This window comes from Danaus plexippus, chromosome 10 (genome assembly GCF_018135715.1).
Source record: "Danaus plexippus chromosome 10, MEX_DaPlex, whole genome shotgun sequence".
NCBI classification, from domain to species: Eukaryota; Metazoa; Arthropoda; class Insecta; order Lepidoptera; family Nymphalidae; genus Danaus; species Danaus plexippus.
In genome coordinates, this window is record NC_083543.1 from 7,681,505 (window position 1) to 7,703,699 (window position 22,195).

Here is a 22,195-nt window from a genome sequence, read left to right on the forward strand (position 1 = left end):
ATAAAGTTCTGTTGTCGGGTAAGTATCATTCTTAAGGTAACAACAGACCAGGTATTTGATACCTTTATTAAAATTTTCTTCGCGACATCCCAGACCTCAACAAAGTATAATAAAAAACAATAAGTTGATGGACGCTCTATTTTGTATATATTTTATGTAACCGTACATACATATTTTTTTATACCGTTCAGTAATCGATTGTATGAAACTACTATTTATTATCGTATTTTAAACATGTTAAGCAACAAAATTTCAATGCTATTTTACAAGTATTTGTAGGCATATTTTAGGTATACAACCTTCTTATAAAGTGGAAAACACATTAAAGCCTTATGAAAAGACTGAGTATCTGAAAAATACCAATTAGTCGGTCACCAGGGACGACCACTCGCACGGGCTCACGAGACGAATGTAAAAGATTACAATAAAATAGACATGGTATTAATAAAGTCCAGTGTTAAGTAAATAATATAAAAATATACTTTTTATATTTTTTATACGTAACTGAGGCTCACGAAGATAAATCATCTGTGGTGTTCCATATACGAAATAACAAATGTTTTACTTGTTCCGTTTGCAATAATATTTATATTATTTAATGCTTTAATATTTTTGGATTACCACATATATTATTAACAATTAATTCAAAATCATCTTCCTTCGTACCTGAATGTTGTCATGCTTTTAAAGGATTTTATCCTTTTAGTGGCACGTCGCCTCGCTCTAATTCTAGTGGAGAGCGCTTAGCGGTAGCCTTATATCGATAAACGACTTGCTATTATATTATTTACCTCTGCCCTTTACAGAAGAGCTATACAATATCACGGGAAGACAAAATTGTGAAAGCGGATTTATAAATCAAGAATGTGTTTAGTGTTATTGGTTTTTTTTTTAACTCGAACTAAATAATATAATGTGTACGATGAGTATTTTAGGTGGATTAAATGAAATCTTTTAAAACAATGCTAATAAGTTTAATAATACTAAGTTTTTATCTTCTACTCTATCTTAATTTTAATATTCTTTGTAAACACCATTTCTAATTAACCGCTAAATAATATTAGGTCTCTTGACAAAAGTTGGTCTTAATGAACATATATTGGTAACCTACGCCAGGTTGCCTTATATGGAAAGGTAATTAAAACTTTGCAGACCTTACTTAATATTATTCACACAATGGTTCTTAAATATTTCGAAAAACATATGGTAGTTGATTAACTGATTTATGGTGCTAAAAATATAATAAAAATAATTTGACCACCAGCTATCCTCGACACTAAGACATGGACTACAGAAATAGGATTTTACATAACCAAACTTTTTAATATACTTTATACGTACCTGTTAAAAACTTATGCATTTATTTTACGACACAAAAGCCTCACATACGTAAATACATAAAGCCTTGCAACTATTACGTATATGCATCCTAGACACATCTCTTGCAGAATATTATTAGTGCTTTAAAACATTATACTTACTTAAAATAAGTAAGTATAATGTTTATAAAATTTTGAATAATTACTTTAAAAGTACATGAACAGCGTTAGATAACAACGTCGAGTGTGAGTAGTGATCAAGATGTGACTGGAAGACATCTTTTCCCAAATATTCTCCCATTTGTATTATTTCCTTGATAAATAATTATATTTGAGCAAAGATGAAACTACTCCTTGCATCTGGAAGAGGGTTCTTTTAAATAATGCCCTTATTTTTTTGGCTATAGGTAAAAACAGACATAATATTTTATACAGCTATTAAATTTAAATCCAATTATATATTTTTTATATCAAAACGTATTTTAACAATAACAAAAGGCAAAACTTTTCTTAAAAATAAAAACCAACATAAATATTTCATAACCATAAATACAGCGGGAATATAAAGGAATAATCCTTTTTATCTCTTCATTTAATATCACATCAATTACATAAGTTTATAGCTGGTTTCATTAGGTAATAAAACTCGAACAATAGGCCACATGTTAGCTGGAAGAGCGCAAGCATTTAAGAGGTATGAGTGATGCTACTTCAGCCTGAAACACGAAGATAAGTCACGTATTCATTACACGAACTTTGAAACCTGTCTCAAAGCTTACATAGCACTGAATATGATCCCAGTATGCGAAAGGATAACTTTAAGCAGCGCTTCATTATTTGGATCATTGTCCTCCAAAAACCCCAGGGAACAAAACAATAATTGTATAATGATATCGAAAATTATATATCACAATTAAATACGTCATAACCAAAAACACAAAGATGATACGAGATGAAACAAAATTAAGAAGACTGCTAACAAAAATATGCTTTAATCTAAGTCGACATAAAGTATATAATAAAACAACGACAAAAATAATCAATTGAATAAATAAAGAAATTGATACCATAAAACAATATAGTAAGGTTTTTCAAAAACCACGATACGAGTAAAACTTTTATTCCAAATAATTTATTTTACTGAACATTTTCGATAAATATTTCAATTAGATTATTAAAATAGCGTTCATATGATAAATATTATGGTTGCGAAATGAAAATCACAATGAAAAATTAACAGAAGATACTATATCTATAAATTATAATCATATATATATTTATAGTCAGACTGAGAATATACAGAATATTTCGAATAATAATTTGTTATTTTATGTCCTTTTGTCTTTGAATGAAAATTGTCTAATCTTGTAGAACTATATATATAGAAAGCCAAGTATAAAGTTAATCTAATATGTTCCGTTTCAAACTGCAAAATAATCTCAGTAATAGATATTATATGGTGTGCAACGTTATCATAAATGCAATTATATACTGTGTATAGTGCTGAGTCGGATTTAGCAACAGAAAAAACGCATTACGTGCTGTCACGAGTGATGAGTGCAATCTGTCTGAATATGTAAATTTAAATGCTTCGCGTTAATTACGTAAAATATTTTGAATCAAATCTCGTATAACATATTAGGTTGTGTTGATTTCGAAATGACACGTAGAGTTCATAAATTGAATAATATCTGTCTTTTCTGTTTTAATTAAAACTATACATTTCACTCAAGTGAATAAATGAGAGTAAATAGTTACAAAATCAATTATTTTTCATAATAAATGATCTTGATTGCGATTGGAAAATTCAATATACATCGGGGATATTATATTCGTACATTACGCTGACAACGAAAAGATGGCGCTTTGCATAATAGACGAAGTAATCCGAGATGATGGAGTACATTTCGAATCCGGCCACGAGGTGGTAACTGGTGACATCTAGCGGTTAAGATAGAAAATAATATTCTAATTAAATAAAATTATTAGGAGAGATAATTACGTATTTAACTAAAATTAACTTACAATTAATACAATTTGACTATTGCAATATTTTAAATCAACTTCTATATTTATAAATGACAATTAATCGAAAGTTTTCGCCAAAGTCACAAAATTATAATTATGATATAATTTTTTAAAAACATTTATTGTAAATGATTATTATTTCTTCACTGGAAACAATGTAACTTTAAAACGATCAAACTAAAACCATGGCCAAATTAATATTTTATCCTATTCCTGTTTTCCAAATAGTAAACTTCACTGAGATTTACATTAAATTTTAAATACACCCCTTTAAAGAAACTTAAGATTGTAACAAACGTGTCAACTAGTAACAACGAGAGGGATTGTGGGTTAAACACAATTAAACTCGAGATTGGATCTTCACGCGTACAATAAATAGATTACATTAAGTTGATGAAACAGTTTCGAATGTTACAGAACATTTAGGACGCTGAACGTTAATAAATTAATTTATTTTCAATTAATTTATTTCCATACTTAAACCGCTAAGGATTTTGTCCTCCTGTTTAAAAGGATTAATATTTGTTTTTTCATTGACAGTAAAACTATAAAAAAGTGATTATTTTGTACAGATTATACTTATAATAAAGATATTTAGATGAAAGATTGTAAGTACAGATCACTAATATTTTTTTTTACGGAGGCAAGTCTTAGGTCGAAAAAGGCATTTCAAGAATATATACTTTTTTAAGTAACAACTAAAAAATGATTTATGTTTTGTGGACTACTTAAATTTTTTTTAATTTTTGAACACACATAAGTACTTATTTTAATATAGGCTTTGTAGTAGTTTTCCAGGAGCAATGCTGGGATAATGATAAAAAAAAAATATTTCTATTTAGATTATGAAGATTTTAATTCTGAAAAAACATTTCAGATTTATTTATAATATAACTATTAATAAAAAAAATTGGTGCCATCTTCTTAGTTTCTAGTAAATTCTCTCTACTGAAAATATTGCTCCTGAAAATAACTAAAATAAGAACTGTTAATAGTTCTATTCAATCTGTCTCGACTACTATTAATAAATAATCTATAATTTCATAACGGACAACAAAGAATTTAAGGCTTAGATTTGTCGTTGATTGAAAATTCAACACTCTTTTCAATATGTTGAAAATTTTATATACAGGTTCAAGTGATTAATGTTTTTTTTTTTACTTTTAAACTAATAAATTTTAATAAACCAATTAGTTTTAATCATCCGTAAATAGTTATTGACGTGTATATGATTTGTAAATGCCGGAGTCCATTGTGCGTTAAATAGCTTAAAAATGTTTTCAATAACAGAGCCAGCTTTGTTAAAGAATTAACGATTTTTTTTATTTCAATTAAAAAATATAATATAATTAATACCCTAAAAAAATTTTTGTAATAAAAATGTTGAAGAATACATCAATGTTATATAAATGACTATAGTAGAATAGTCGATATCGAAAATATTTATTTAGATCATTGATTATAAGTTATCCGATGTAAAATATATTAAGGCGTGACAGCGTTCGATAAAACGAAGTATTTAAAAGAAACAGCTGATGATAAAGTCTCTGTTTAAGTTTGGCCAGCTGCGTCCAACATGTAATCCAAGTCTATAGCAGTCGGTAGCAGTTCTGAACTTTGCTTAAAAATAATTAACTACCTCACTCTAAAACATCCATTAGTCTTTTAAAATTTCAGTAATAATTTATGAAATACCTGGAGAAGTGAAGTCTTCATCCAGTTCTGCCCAGATATTAAATCCGAGAGTTGTCATAGTAAAATTTTTAAGATTTGACCGCCTTTGCTCTAATTAAAATAAACTTTCTCAAAATTGTTTCATGTTGACTAAGGAATATACGTTCGTATGTGTTTCTCCTTGATGTAATAACTGTGTTAATTCTAAAGCAATAATAACAAAATTATATTCATTATATATATATATATATACAGCAAGAGAAAGAAAAAAAAATTTGAATACCGTTGTAATAAAACAAATTTAATTAAATGTAGATATAATACAAAATAAATATTTGACAAAAACAAAACGATTACGGTTTAGAATAAAGAAAATCCGTGAGGATTAAATTATCTGGGAGCTTAAGTTGCCGAATACCGGTCTCAAATTAGTGGCCAATAAATACACTAAGTGCCAAACACCTGATTATATATTTATAAACCTTTTCAAATAAGCTCCTTATAATTTCCACAAGTACCTATTTCTTGTTTACAAACAACTTAGGACAAAGCGGTACCCTCCGTATTTCATCATATGAACAGGAAAGGAATGAAACAGATCGCACACTCATGTGTTTTTTTTTTCAATTATAACTTAGTTGTCTTCAACATAAGGTTGAATGGGCTGTTACTGAATTTGTTCGTTCGCCACCCTCGTCTTCATTTCCATCTAGCGACGGGAGGAAAGACAATCACTATCCATTCGAATTTACGCAATGATAATAAAAATTGACAAAATATAAAAATCATTAAATGAATGGCATAACTATTTTGGTATATCCTGCACCTCATTCAAGTATAATTGAATTCCAGTGATGCACATCACGTTGATCCGCCCATAAAATATTTTATGATCAGTCTTCACTTTAATTGAGTTTGACATTGAATTTATTGAAGCGTTAACTATAAAAATCTCGAACAGTCTTCTTATTTAAAATTTATTGATTAATTATAGATTATTGAAAAGTGTTGCTTATTTAAATATGATAAGCATTTTATATTTCAGAATATGTACAACATGAATAATGTTTTATTTCATTTATTACTTTCGTTGATAAGAACGGTCTGCATCAAAAAGTTTGAGCAAACACGTTAACAACAGTTTTCCTACCTGTGAGCTGATTAACAGTTACTTAAACATGATGCGAGCGAAATATTATTTTGTATTAAATAAACTTTTGCAGCAAACGTGTTTGGCTCGATGAGGCGAGTCACGTATTGACTCACTAAGTTAAACTGAGATAAACATATTATAGGTTAATGCAATTTAAATCTGTTTAAGATTTCTTACTATAATATTTTGCTAGAGAAAATATATATCATCCATTTGAAATTAGAATGTAATTATTATAGGAATGATTTTTTATTTCTTTGATATTTGAATTAGTTTAATAGATCATGGCCATTGTTTTCTTTAAAAGAAAGCATCTTCTCTAGTCTGATACACTTTATCAAGCTCTAAAACGAGGTGCACTTTATTTACACTGTACACTATTTAAACAGGCACTATCTTCTCCATTTAAAGCTTAAGAAGTTAAAACATTTTTATATTCACATGTAACGGTTATTTCATTTTATTTTTAAGAGGTAGTAATAAATTAAAAAAAAATCAAGTAATAAAGTAATATTTGTGAAATTTTAAAGCTGCAGTGTACGTTTAAGAATATATTTATATGTATCCTATATAGACAATATATTGCTTTTTATGTTTTCATGAAAAGTCCAACAATTTATTATTTATTTTATCCGAAACTTTCCAACGGACAACTTCAAAAATCGTTTTTTAGAATGATGGGCTGCATCACTAACTATCACAGTACCCGGATATGGATGTTTCGGTGGGTATTAACGTCAAATTGCAGGTGAAGGAAAAGAGCATCGTCATCAATAAGCTTCTGCTAAGCTCAGCAGACACTAGAAAATCGCTCGGCAAAGAAATCGAATAAATTAAGACGAGATCTGTCGCCATAGTCATGTCTGTTTTTTTTTTTCCTCGAAAAATTGATTGGGGGGCAGTGGTGTTATTAAACTTCTAAAAATAAATATAAGAATTGGAAAGAGAAATGATTCATTCCCTAGACAGCTGACGCTTTAAGAAAAAGGCACCGGAGCCGAGATACCACTAAGAGCCGCTAGAATTGATTTTTAAGTTATAGCTGTAAAATGCGACCTGGGTAAAGGTAACACTCCAGTGCTAATTGTTGATGTCACTTACAGTGTTACTTTTACTCCTGATTTGTTTTCCTCTGGCAATTCTGATGGGTTCTAGAGGTATCATAAAAGTTCACAGGGTTTTAATAAACTGTTCAGAAAGGCCATCGTGGGAATTTAGATACTGTCGCAGAATTATCTCAGTACACTCTGATAGCAGAGTCCTAATTAACTCTCAAATACCATGTTGTAAGTATGTGTAAAGCATTTCTTTACAGTTAAAAGTACTCAAGAAATATAGCTAGTGACTTGGGTTCATACGATAAAAAATATTTTATTACAAATTAATATACCTAACATTTTATAACGCAATTCAATTTAATATTCATTGAGCTCTGATTTTTTTTTAAAAAGACGAATGCTAGGAAGCATTCTTTACCAACTAATCTTAGAGATATAGAAGAAAAAATAAGATATAAGGCTGTCCAAATAATAAAGAAAAAAATAAAACTTAAATTTAAAATATAATAAATGAAGAAATCTAGGATTAAAGTAGAATAAACTAAATAAGTATAGTATTGGATTGAATGATTAAAGAAAGAGAGGATGTTAAAGATAAAGATTCATGTATGTTTAAAATATGCTGATTTACTTCTAATATCTCCGTGTTTATTTATCCAAACTCATATTACAGCAGCATTCCTTCTGACAGAACCATTATCGCATTTTACCGTCAGTTTACAACGTTTTATGTAAAAGATTTGAAAAAGTTCGTTACCGTTCCACCTTGTTCATCACACATTTTTATTAAAAAGTCAAAAACATGCACTACGCGAAAGTTTTTGTTTTCGAAAAATCTATTATGCACCAGCAGCGAAACAATAAGCTTCAAAAATGACGGTAGAAACGAATGGTGTCACAGTGCTTGCTTTTTATTGTGATGTTTCTCACATTATAAATAGTCGCGATGACTCGGCTCAATGATCGTTTCAATCTTCCACTTAATTACCTCCCTCAGAGGACTGCTTTACTTCAAAGTGTTGTAAATAGAACATTATATAATCTATATACACGGTTCAGAAGATTGTATTTTATTGATTAAATATTTATAATGGATAAAGGATTTCATGTAATCATTTAGATTCAACTGTTTTCCCTAAAATATAATACTTGTAAATTCGATTTGTACTGTTCATTTCTTAGGCAGTATTATTCAATTTATACCTGGTAAGTTGTTTGCTTGTTTACAATCAAAATAATCAAAACAACTAAGTATATGCATTCACAATAAGTATATAAAGAGGAAAAATAATAGGCGACTGCTTCCTTATATCCTTTTGCATTGTGTAGACTTTAGGCTAACACACATATGTGTACATATTTCAAATTAGTTAATTAAAATATAATATTTACGATTAATATTTATATGTTTGTATACATTTTGTTTATATAATCCGTTATTGTAGCGTTTGATTTATACAGTATTCTTAATTTCTTTAAAAACAAAGTATAAGAGAAACGTAATAGCAGCCATTGTCAAGTGGAATTCGGATCTCAAATTTTCAATCATCTACGTGACTTAATCCCTGGAAAGAACAATGACGACCAGGAATCTTCAAGTTATTGTTCTGATTTTAAAATAAAAGACATTACATAATAAAATCTGCACACTAAGCATAATAAAATCTCTATTGAATAAGATTGGTGTTGTATGTATGTACTCGTGTATATGTACGTATGGGTGTATTATATTGACATTTTTTAAATCAATAATTTATGGTCTAAAAAGTTTTTATATTTATGTAAGTTTTCAAACTTATATAGTTACTTATGTTATCATCGACAGCGAACTGATATTTCTTAGCGTAATGGTAGGCATAGGATTTCCCTAAATGTTTTTTTTTTTAATTTTACTGAACGGCTGTGAAGTTAGAAATCTATTCTAAATTATATTAAATTTAAATAAAGGCATTATTGCGATCTATTTTTCAACGCGTATCCTAAGAATAGACACTATACAAATAAATGTATATTTATAAGTATTTCAATATTCTCACAATTTAAGCTACACAAACTTGAAAGTGTATTTTATATATTATACAACGGATGTATAAATATATCTCCAGGAAATTTGATCCACCCGTATCAAATCAGGACAAGATATTCGAATAAGGATTCACAAACACTTTTTAATATTAAAATGATATTATATCATAGACGAGACTATTATATATCGATATCTCACAATTCAATTACAATGTCACAGCACTAAATGTGACAACATTACAACTGTCACATACATAAGACAATCATCTCAATGTCACTTATCTTTAGTGGCTGGAAATTCTGTAATTATATTAAAATAATTCTGGAAAAATGTTACAAATATTTTGATTCAAATTACATTTTTTTTATATAATGTTTTACTTTACCGCGTGCAATAAATGATAGCATATTCTTATTAATGCATTATTTAAATAACATTCTTAACATCCATTATTATAAATCAATTAATTAGGTTTTATTTAATGTGATTGTATAATTTTTTTCAAAATGTTCACCGATTTTTTTTCCTGAACTTTAATTATGTGAAATTAAAATGGGAATTATTAATTATTATTTGAAAAAATTTACATGAAGAGACGAAACCTCTCAGCATTCCATGGATTCACCGTGCGGGTGCCAGGACCATGGCGTTGCAGGGAGAGGCGCTTCAACAGTGCCTGGGAGTTGCGACCCAGTTGTAGGTCTAAGGGGTGCCTATCTAACGCGCGTTAAACGCTCAACTCCACTATCCAAGCTCCTCTCTCCACCTAACCAAATTTTTAGTACATAAACTACAATTTTTTGTCTGATTCAAATTTTAGATATCAAAAATAGTTAATAATATCACTTGATACCAACATAAATGTCAATTTAGGAATGGCTTCTCCCCTGACGATAAAACTTGTCAGTGTGTTAGGAGGTATTTTACATAATCCACAGTCCCACGACAGTATAATTTTATTCCGAGTAATTTAGTTGTAAATAAAAGACATACTGACGTTGTACATGTGTTCGTTAAATGATATAATCACATTACTTCACCCGTTTTTTACTTTTCGAGAAAACTAAATTACAATGATCATAATCCTGGGAAGTCTTAGTATTTCTGCACACAAATTTTCCATGCAAACCTCTTAATATTTTGTAACTTCACAGCACTGCAATGCTACATCATTAATAAGTTTATCTGTAAAAGGTTGCTCAGAAAACATATTTCTATAGAACAGCCATATAATAAGACATGTGTAGTAAATTCAAAAGATGGGGCAGCTAAGAATTTTTTTTTTTTTATAGTTGCCCGATTTTTAAAGATATGGGCTCTTTAATATTCTACTCGCAATATTTTGTAAGTAAAAATATGTAAATAGATTGTAAAATACGAAAACGAAACAAACTGTTCATTCGTAATAATTATACTATTAAAGTATAATTATTTCTTTACTTACACTTCAACAAGTGAAATTTGTCTTTGGGTTTGATTGATTGATCAGGCAATGACAACAATAATTCAGGATTGTAACGACTCTGATTATGGAACTGTGACAACAGGGACAAACAAACAAGTATGAAACGTAGATAATGAATGGATTTTTTTATCTTTTATTTCACTTTATATTAGATAATTAAAAATATGCATACTACCTTTTATGTTCTTTTTGACTGTAAATATTTAATTAAGTACATACTTTAATTTTATGCCATTACCTGTAACATTACCATAAAATAGTTATACACGTGAGTGCAAAATAGCAATGACTAGAGTATTAGAGGTCATAATAATTATATATGTCTTTCTAAACAAAAATGACCAACTCTTCAAATAAATAAATAAAAAATAAGCTAATAAGTATAAATAGTTTTTATACGGGAGAAAAATATTTACATAATATGCCAATTTCCGGGATATTGCGTCCCAGTCGCGTTTCCAATTAAGCTATAGTGCTCTTACTTGAGTCGGTAAATCATCATTTTACGAGTAAATATTTTAAACGTCATAAAAATAAGGAATTTCAATTTATTAGGATACAAAATTTTTACTTTCAATATGTTACAAAAAAAATATGTTTTCATTTTAATAGCTCTAAATCCGTATGTACGTTTGTTGTATTATTATGAAGTATAAATTACATTGTTTGACAAAAAAAGAGATGTAATGGCTAACTAGTGAACTTTAATGTTGAAAAATAATCGTTGAATAGAAAGAAATAGCAATGACATTGTAAGTGAGTTTAAAGAATTTTGGTCAATAGGAGAAGGGAAGGTGAAAAACAGTTCCACAGAGAAAAAAACGCCACAGTCTTGAGAGTTAAATAAAGATATGCTCTTCATTATCTCAATTATAGTTGTGAACTGAAGTGTAAACGTAGTCAATGAGATAATTGGCAAAGTTTTAATATAAATGATTTAGAATATTTTTTAATCGCACAGTCTAGGGAAAATAAAAGGGAAAAAATAGTTAAAGTATTTACAAATGACTGCATTTGTAATATCTTTTCCTTATTAAATTCGTTTATTGATAAATAACTGCATCTTGTATTCTATCCTTTAATAAAAATCTGAGCGCAGCTTCCTCCGTGGTATATTAAGACTTGCCGTGTAATGGTTTCGGATATAATCTAACAAAGGAACTATGGTTAAATCTCCAACCTTATTAACAATTTATTAAAAACATCAGAAAAAAATATTAAATATTTTTTTATCGCAATAATGGCATTTACGTTTGTCGCATTCAAGTAAGTTTTGAGTATATGTAAAATTATTCCTAGACAGAGGCTAACTAATTATTTATTATGTTTAACCTCAGGTACCTAGATATTTTAATGTGTCGCAAGATAAAAAGCTGCAGCTTCTAAACGTCAAGCTTTAGAAAGGAGCATAGAATGAGGATTTATAACTAAATCTTTGAATGATTGAAGTGTTTCTTTTTCCAGCTTATCGGCTCCAAAAAGGAAGAATTTTATTAGGGACAAATGTTCAATAGCTACGATATGAGAGGATATGTCTCTATGGTTTTTCCAAGAGCAATTTCTATTCCGATACAAAAATAAAATGGATTTTAAGACGGATGCAAGAATGTTTTCTTGCATTTACTACACTTCCACTATTTTGTGAACTTTTTTGATGATTGCGGACTAAAAATCATCAAAACTAGTTCAGTTTCAAAACTATTTTAGCCCTTAAACAGACTCTACAACTACCTCCAACGGATAAATAGTAAATATGGTATTTATTTCACATAAAGGAACTTCATATATTAAAATAACTTCACCTTGTTCTTACAAAAACTGAGAATAGAATTCTAAAAAAAAATTTTGATTACAAATATTTAACTTGGAAAAATATGAAGCAATTATTAAGTCAAATCTCTAACTATTGATGGAGAGAGTTCTGAAAATCTTAAATTTCAAAAATAATACCACAATTGGAACAGATAATCCTATTTTTTTAAGTTTCCCCCTGGGCTTAACAAATGTTTCTTCAAAAAAAAGAAACTTAAAAAAATACAATAGTACATGAAAATAAAATTAATTATATTTTTTGCTTTTTACTTGATAAATGAAATAAATAAATTTATGTAGTACAGTAAATAATCAAGAATCTAAAAAAGGTACATATTTTATCTCATTATGTTATTACAAAGAAGTAAGCGAAAGTAAGTTTTACGGATACTGCGCTATTTTTTATTATTTTATATGCGTGGTCCCGGCATTTCGGTTCCTATACAGCAAACGTGATTACTCAGAACCGTGGCAGATTCGCAGTATCCCAAAAACTAAGTTTCATTTTTATGTGTACACCTGAAAATCTTATATATCGTTAACTACTGTAAGCTTCAAATAGTTCTAAAAAATACAATGATCAAATTGATCAATGGATTTTTCAAAACTATATAAAGTAATTATAATACAACTCGTTTTGGTTTTTCCCTTATTCTTAGTATTATGATCGAGAAATTGTCTATATTTCCTATTTTGATACCCGTCCAAAAATTTATGAAATTAAAAAAATAATTTAATTATTGATCTAGAATTTTTAAAGATAAATAGACAAGAGTACTACTTGCCAAAAGCAGATATACCTTTAACATTTTTTATTTTGCTGTACATTATAATTTATCATTCTGTACAAAAAGTACTCAATATTACTTTGACAATAGCCGACAACTTCCAATGTAAGACTAAAATAATATATAACCTTATAATTTCCCACATAAGGTATACTAGTTTCGCTTTGATGTTTATATAACAGAGCCCAAGGCGATGTGGCGACTGCTGTTTGGAACTAAAAATTATGGCCCAGAAACATTAAGGGGTAATAAAAGACAAGGCATTTTAGCAAATTGTCACTTTAAGTAATTGTGACTACAAAGCTATAGTATAGCTCTGTCTACGCTTTTTTTAAAACAAAAGTTACATATATTAATCTTAATAAGTCAGCTTCAATGTCCAAATCAATAATTCACTTTCACATAAGGAAAATATGAAATTAAGTTTCGTTTACATTATAAAAAATTAATAGTATTTAGACGAAAACTTATTATGTATTAGGAACTAAATATTTGTACGGAACACAAACATAATCGACGCTACCTTCGTGTTCTAGATGCTTATTACCATATATCGGTAGGTAGAGTAACAGAAATATATAAGGCAAAAAACGTACTTTAACAAGGCAATGATTGCCACGAAGTGATTTGTTCATATCTGATTTAGTAGTACCATAAGAGATGTTAAAATTATATGAAACAAAGGAAAATCGGAGTGTAAAAAATGCAACTGCTCGTGAGTTTCATAAAGCTTTCTTCATAATTCTTAAAATATTCCAAGTTTTGGATGAACCTATACCAAAATGGACGTAAGTTTTTTCAGTATGTTACATAACATTTCCGTTAATAATTAAGGTCCTATAATATATATTTTCTAAACAAGCAAAACAATATTTTATATCCATACTTCGCTTCTTTTATATCTTTCCCACCGTAATTTTTTCATGATCAGTCTTTAATGTCCACACATTAGAGTTAATAATAATTGTTCCTCCCAGTAGCCCCTAAAAGCAACACTTTGTCATTAACTTCCAACTATTCATGTGTTATCTTCATAATATATAACTATTGCAGGTATTTTGTCAAAATCATAATGATATTCTGTGCTTTGATAGCAACTGGCATTCTATCTCTTGCCATCTACCACGGAATAGAGATATTTGATCTCCCCTTCATTACAGAAGCGGGAGTATATTTTCTTATTATGTCATATAAACTTCTTATACTTTCTTGTACGAGACTAAACGTGATAAATTATTATGCTTTGCACAGCATTATGGAAGAAGATTTTAAGTACATTTACGGTAAAGGTTCTAAATACAGGTAAGATTTGAATGTATTACACTTTGTGTTTTGTATTTTATCTTTGTATATATATATATATATATATATATATATATATATATATATATATATATATATATATATATTTATTTATCTCTTTACAGAACAAAGTTTCTCCGCAACCAAATCTTAACAAAAAAATCTTTAAGTTTGCAATAGTTTTCACCGGTGCTATTGGCTCAGGAATGCTAATCTTCGCTGTTTGCTCGCTCGCATTTCATTCCATTACTAACAATTCTGGAGATAGAAAGAGACCTCTGCTTTTCCCTTTCTGGATATTCGAAATTGATTTTGGATTGACTCCAACTTATGAAATAGCATTCATGTTCTCGAATATTTGCATTTGTGCTTATGTGTTAAATTATGTTTGTAAGAATTTCAGTACTGTTACCATAATACAGCCTTTTTTTAGAGAACACTTCGGCTACTCCGATCGCTATTATAAAATATGCCTTTGTAAACATTATTTGTTATAGTCCTCCTGTCAAAACTAGTCACCTCCTCGGGTATGTCGACTGTGACGGACGAGAAAACGATATTTCCATATTACTCAAAACCGAGAAAAACAAACAAAAAAAATATTAGCAAACAATGGAAAGGCAAGAATAATAGTATGGGATACGTATATGATATGAAAAAAGAAACAAAAATAATTTAAGTTAATTATTCTAAATACATACCTAAGGGTATATAAAATACATATTTAAAATACCCATTTCTATCTAATTACTTTTTAAACAAAGTATTTGGTAAATCTATTTCGATCGCGTTTTGACATTTCAAATCATTGGATCACTTTGAAATTATTCTTATGATCATAGTGTTTGCTGGCATCCATGTTTTACGTTTGCATTGGGTCATAGAATATATATGTTACATAATATAATATTTACACATATGTATAATGTATACATCGTGTACGTTTGATTCAGTACTCTTTTTTTAGAATTGTACAGCCTAACTGTGGTCAAGTTACTACAGCTGGAACATGGGCTGGCTCGACCGCGGAAGTACGACTCTCTCACAGAAGATTCCTTTAAAGGCTGCGTTTTGGCCGATGAGTGAGAGGGCCGGTTGCCCTTTCCCTTTTCCCACCCTTTCCTGCCCTTTCCCTTTTCTCACCCTCTTCCACTGTCAAAGTCGGCAATGCATCCGCAACATCTCTTATGTTGTAAATGTCTATTAGCGACGATGACTACCTTCCATCAATTGGGCCGTCTACTCGTTTGGTTTTGTCAAATACAAAATTGTTTTGATAGATTTTTTAATTTCTTATTTTTTATTCTTAAAGCACAAATTATTTTATATATAAATCTGCTTAACAATTTGTGGGCCTAATAGAACGAGTGGAATAAATGAGTCGCTATGAATTGAACATGAAAGAGAAATAAAAATAAAATTAAAGCTATAAGTCTTTTTTGCATTTTATATTTTAATACTTTTATTGGATATGATTTTGCATTTTTATCTCTAACCGTAAAGTAGAAATAACTTCACATTTTGTATTAAAACAGCCTAAGTAAACAATTTTTCATCTTTGGTAAAGTTATGAGTTTTAACACTAAAATGTGTATTAATTTTAATAAGCCCAAAACAATTTATTATACCATATAACAGTTTTACCATTACATTAATTAGGACAGATTTTTAATTGATTTTTCCAAGATTTATTTGTGGTCTACGATTTCGTGTGAGTCAATTCATTAACAAGTCAGACACAGTCACCCTCGTTCTACCACTCACATACCGCAGGAAGTGACTAGCATAATCCCGAGGGCTATACGGTTTAATATGAATATATTAATTAATAAACAGTGGTTAATTTTCAGTTATGATAGGTACACAGATAATGTGGATTAGAGAAATAGCGTTGAAAGCAGACATAGTCATTTGGAGCATTGAAGATCTCATGGAAGGAATCACACATACGAGAGATACTCAAATGGAGATGTATTTTGCAAATTTATTAAAACTTAGAATGAAAGACATCATTCAACAACATTATTCTATGATTTCGTAAATATTCAATTCATTCTATTAAAAATCTTTGAAATAGCTCAATATATACGGATATGATTCATTGTTTAAAAATGAATTTTGCAGGTAAGTATTTATTTATTTACATACTAAAATTTTTTTTAAATTTCATTTCTATAGCCTATTGGAGCATTATGCCCAAGTATATAAAAAACTCCTTCTGTTTGAACAAAAAATCAGCGCCCCTGTTGTGTGTCTGAGTGCATATGCAGCTACCGAGGTAAAAGTTTTGACAAATATAATATTAACATAGAATGATAGAATTTTTTAAATAATTGTACTTTTTAGAAGTGGGATGCAGGTGAATTCAATGCCATTCTAATACTTCTTTGCGTTGGAGCTATTACTTTGATATTTATTCCCTGTTATTTGTGCACTTTTCTCTGCGTTAAGGTACGCGTCTAAATATATCTAGTTCGTCAGTTTTATAGTGATTATATATTTATTATTTTGCATTTTAGATTAATTCAATTTGCTATGCCTGCTGGAATATCCCATTCTGGAATGCTGGTCCCGTTATTAGACCCTACCTATTGCTCATCATGCAGAGGTCGCTGCAGCCACTGCCAATAAAATCTCCCGGCTTTGAAGAAGTCTCTTTGCAGACATTTTCTAATGTTCGTTAAATATATTTTGGAATAATTATACATGGCAAAAAAAAAGAAAAAGTGAAACCATGACTCAAAAATAAGATCAACAACTATATTTTGTTTTGAAATTCTGAAATCTTTTCACAAGAATTATCTAATATCTTTATTTTTCAGAAAATGGCTTCAGCGTATTCTTTCTTCAATATGCTGCGACAAGCAAATATTTAAGGAGTAGTTTAAAACACATTACTTGTTTTACTACGCAAAATGTTCTGAAATAATATAGTGTCATATTAAATATTAGTTTTTATTACCCAACTAGTTCAAAGTACACGTATGTATATTCAAACGATATCATTTCAAAAAAGAATACATGTTTCAAATGTCAAAATTGTCAAAATATGAAGAAAAAAATAAGAAGTATAGTTGTATCATTAAGAGCTAATTAAAATTGAAATACAATTTGCATATCATATTTCCAATTGTGACAAATAATTGCAATTTATGATGATGAACTTTTTGGTGAAAGACGAAGGATTAAAAAATAATGTGGGCAGGAACATCCATAATATAAGGTTCAGGTTTAACAGGAAGAAGTAGTGAGAACTATCAGAAGTTTACTTATCAGTACTGTTAAAGAAACAGATTACTCTATTAAACCAAAATTGAGCAGAGAGTTTTTCTTCATAATAGTTAATACGTTTGGGGTTAGACTTTTTTAATACCTTTTATAGTTTTTAGGGGATTATTAAAGGTTCTTGTTTCTGTATCTAATATCCATAACATTACGGTTTTAAGGTCCTACACAAGAAAGATTCTCAAACTAGTTTCGCTTGAAGTCTCAAAATCTTTCATCAGGCTTGATTACGATAGCCTTATTGTTTTGCCTGGATTTTTCATATTCGGCGTTAGTTCAGAAGCGGTGGATGGCTGCTCGTCCGAGCCAGTAACGGTCAATGAAGAGAATTCCTCCTGGGTCTGTCTTCTTTGCAACTCAATTTTTAGGCACATTGGTGAACTGCTATTCACTGATGTTTTCGTGTATGAAAATGGCAACACAATTTGTTTAGAGTTGTCAATTAGCTCTTGAGCTAGCCAGAATCAAAAAGAGTTAAAAAGATACACCTTAGTAGAACGTGCCTTTTTTAGAACTTCTAGCAGATTCCCTATGGGGCAGGGCACACATTTGAAATTTGACGCCACGGAAACACAACCGTCTGTTATTTCTTCCAAGGAGAGTCCGTTTACCTGAATTCAATCTTTGGGTAATATATCCTTAAAATACAACAGTTCTATTCAGATATCGTATATTGGTGTGCTCAAAAATTAACATTGAACAATCTCTGAAATTGGGGCGTGTTTAGACAAATTTCAAACCAGGCTTTTGACTTCGTTGTAAGATGGCTAAAACAGATTTTTATATCTGTAATCTTATTATATATAACCAAGATTTGATAAACACTAATCTAATATATCTTAAGCAAAGGCGTCAATTGTCATTCTCCAGATATTTTATCGTATGCAGTGTTGAGATTTCCTTAGTAATTTATTTATTTATGTATTTACTTCTGGTAAAGCATTCTATAGAGGTGCAATAAGCACCTGTGCATAGACACCAGAAAAATATAATACAAATTGCACTATTTAACTTTGCTTTTCCTTTTTTTTGTATCACATAATACACGGTAGACCCCAATTTTTTTATAATATATAACCGCTATATTCAAACGTAGAGATTCGTTTTCTTAATTGCAAAAGGAATAGCTAGCGAGCCTTTTTCCTTCCTTAATTTTAAATATGGATGTCTTCAAGACAAGACTGAATAGTTTATTACTGGCGTACAATTTTCGTTAGATATAGCTTTAATGTCACTTCCTATACAGGGAAATTATAGTCGAGCATTGTTGATTCAAAAAATTAAATACATATATCGATAATTTTAAAATATAACTGACTCCTTAGGTGTAACCGTATAGTCAAGTCTTCTTCACTTCCCATTAAATTTGTCTTGAAAAATTTAGGCATTTCTAGAATGCTGGTTTTTCAAACATTATTTTTTGAACAATAGGACACTTTTAATACCTAAACGTCATTCTACCAACATTTTGTACAAATTAAAAATGACAAATATGAAGAGCAATAGGACTATAAATTTATCAAAACTAATAAAAAACTTGTTTAATACATAACAGGCGATCTGGACATGATTTATATTCCTCTTGCTATGTTTTTTTTTTTTATTATGAACAATCAAATTGTCGATTGAGCGCTCGTGTGAATGTTTCATCTGATTACACCTCACAGAGGACTGCATCACTTCAAAGTGTCGTAAATAAAACGACATTTATTGTATATTTATGCACATGTTGTTCTCTTATAGAGTCAATCTATTTATCATAAATTACGCGGACCAATTTTATGATTCAATTAAAACAAAATAAAAACAAGTAAATATAATTTATCCTTGATGTATAGCGAAAGTCTACCAAACAAATATAGTAACATGTATTTTAACACTCTCTGTCTCTGTTTTGAAGAAATAAAACTATTAATATTTACGAATATATATTAAATCGTTTTTAATATAAAAAGAGTTCACATCACATTAAATAAATATTGTTCACAGTAGACAGGTAGACGGGTTGATCAGTGGTTAAAACTTAAAGATAAAATAAATTTTCGACATATCAAACATAGGTCAGTGACCTGTGATTCCTGCTATTAAAACTAAATTGTTATAATTTAACTTGTATATTTTGTTTATAAATATACTGACATTATGTCTATTAAGTTACAAGAACCACGAAAAGTTTAAGCTAAATTTTCTTAGCAATAAGCGAACAATATTTCCTGCGCAAAATATTTATTTTAAGCGGACACCGACTTTTCACTTTCATTCATTAATAATTATGTGATGTAGCAACAAACTTGCTTCCTGTAAAACACAGTTTATACCCTTTCAGAGATCAGAAGGAGCTTTTATTTTGAGCTATGGAGATAAACTTCTAGACTGTTACAAATAATTTTTACTTTAAATTTTGTTCTTTGAAAGTTAGGGTTTCGTGATTTTGGTTTTCTTTAAAACCGCAATAAATTCAAATAACACTAGAGTAGTGAAATTGGTATCATATATTTTATACTCGAGGTACTTGGAAGTTACAGTTTCTACCTGTAATACATCTGTATAACATTATATAAAAATATTAATATTACAAAGCATATTATTTTATATTTATTTGATCCAATCACTTAAAAGTTGACAACGACGGATCCATCTTCTGGGAGCTATAACGTATATATTTTCTCCATCAAATAATAAAGGTTTCTGCATCTGATATAAATGTATGTTGTTTATTTAAGAAGCTTAAAAAATATATTAAAAATAAAACCTTTCAAATGTCCTTGTAAGACCGCTTAAATTTTATTAATTTTTTTTCTTTTCATAAACAGCAACATTAATGTATAAAAAAATAAAAAGTCGAAAAATAATAAATTAAGATTAAAATGTAAAAAAGTTTATTTTTAAATAGACAGTCAGTACTTGCTATGAATTGTTAATACGCTTAAATTCGTTATTTTCCTTTTTTTACCGAGTATTTATTGATACCAAAATAATAATCATTTATTTATTTCCTCATAACAGGTTCAAAAAATCTATATGCAAGGTAAATATGTGAGATACAAAATCTTACTAATGCACTTTTTTTTACTTCTTTTCTGTCACGCTTATTAGATAAAACTTAAAAGTTCTTCCGTCCTAATGCTTATCAGAGAAGAAAACGAAATTTTTTTGTTAGATTATTTAATTTTCATTAATCTCAACTGATGATAAAAGAAATGAATTAAATACTCATTTACCGCTGAAATAAAATCTTTTAAACTTCTTCCGATATGTCTTCCTTCTTTTAACAGTTGACGTTCTTGACAAACGAAGCTCCAGATTTAGCAAGCTGGAATATTATGACAGCTGTAAGCTATCCTTTTCATCGAACAAATCTTGACGGTTAAAGCATCTAGATATATTGGTCTCAAAATGTTTTGCATGGGAAAAATATTGATATATTATAAAGATCTGTGCATCATCATATTTAAAATTTTACTTACACCTATGGTAACCTTTTTTCGTTTTTTTTTAGCCTTTTAGCCTTCTTCTGTTATCTGAAATATTATATAATTATGTCACATATTCCACATCTTCATACTTCGCTTGAAATAAAAATTAATAGTTTGATAAGTTATGTATTATTCATTCTCTATTATTTTTTTTGAAGTCGTGGTGGCCTGGAGGTTAAAGGCCCGCCTCTCATACGTGAGGGCGCGGGTTGGAAACCTGTCAAGTACCAATGTGATCTTTTCCGAGTCATATGTACTTTCTAAGAGTATTTAGATACCACTGGCAGGAACAGGCTACAGCAAGCCTTGGGGTCTAAATAGCCCCAAAAAAAAGGGCTGGTGCAGAAGGCAAGGGGAAACCACTGCAACTATCTTCCCATGAAAGTCTTTATGTATGCAGATCATTTATACGTGATGACCACGTCGAGTCTGCAACGACTCTTGAGACGATGAAAAATGATATATTTTTTGTTACTTGACACAAAATATATTTTCTTTTGTGTTATAACTACAAACCAAGGTAATAAGCAGACATAAGGTTGTCTAAATTGCTTTTGTAAACTTTTCCTTTCATTATTTCTATTATTCATTGTGGTTCATTCATAAAATCCGTTTCATGAATGAACCACCACGTTCAAAGGAGAGTATATTAAAGTAGAATATGTTGATTGATCAATTTTATTTCAAAATTACAATGTTCAAGGGGAAATTGTAGCAATAAAATTCAAACCAATGAAATAGAAAACAAAGTTTGAAACTAGAATATTGTTTTCCAATTGAATTATTCTGCTCTAATGGTATTGAAAATA

The 22,195-nt window shown here is 29.2% G+C and overlaps 1 protein-coding gene across 1 annotated transcript; it reads left to right on the top strand.

Moving 5' to 3' along the window:
* Nucleotides 1–13,977: 13,977 nt before the first annotated feature.
* Nucleotides 13,978–17,559, top strand: LOC116778643 (uncharacterized). Its single transcript, XM_061521631.1, is given in 9 exon segments — nucleotides 13,978–14,111; nucleotides 14,377–14,625; nucleotides 14,751–14,779; nucleotides 14,782–15,015; nucleotides 16,476–16,662; nucleotides 16,804–16,903; nucleotides 16,972–17,076; nucleotides 17,145–17,300; nucleotides 17,448–17,559. Coding segments are annotated over 9 exon segments (1,242 nt in total). The 5' UTR covers nucleotides 13,978–13,983; the 3' UTR covers nucleotides 17,502–17,559.
* The last annotated feature ends 4,636 nt before the right edge of the window (nucleotides 17,560–22,195 follow it).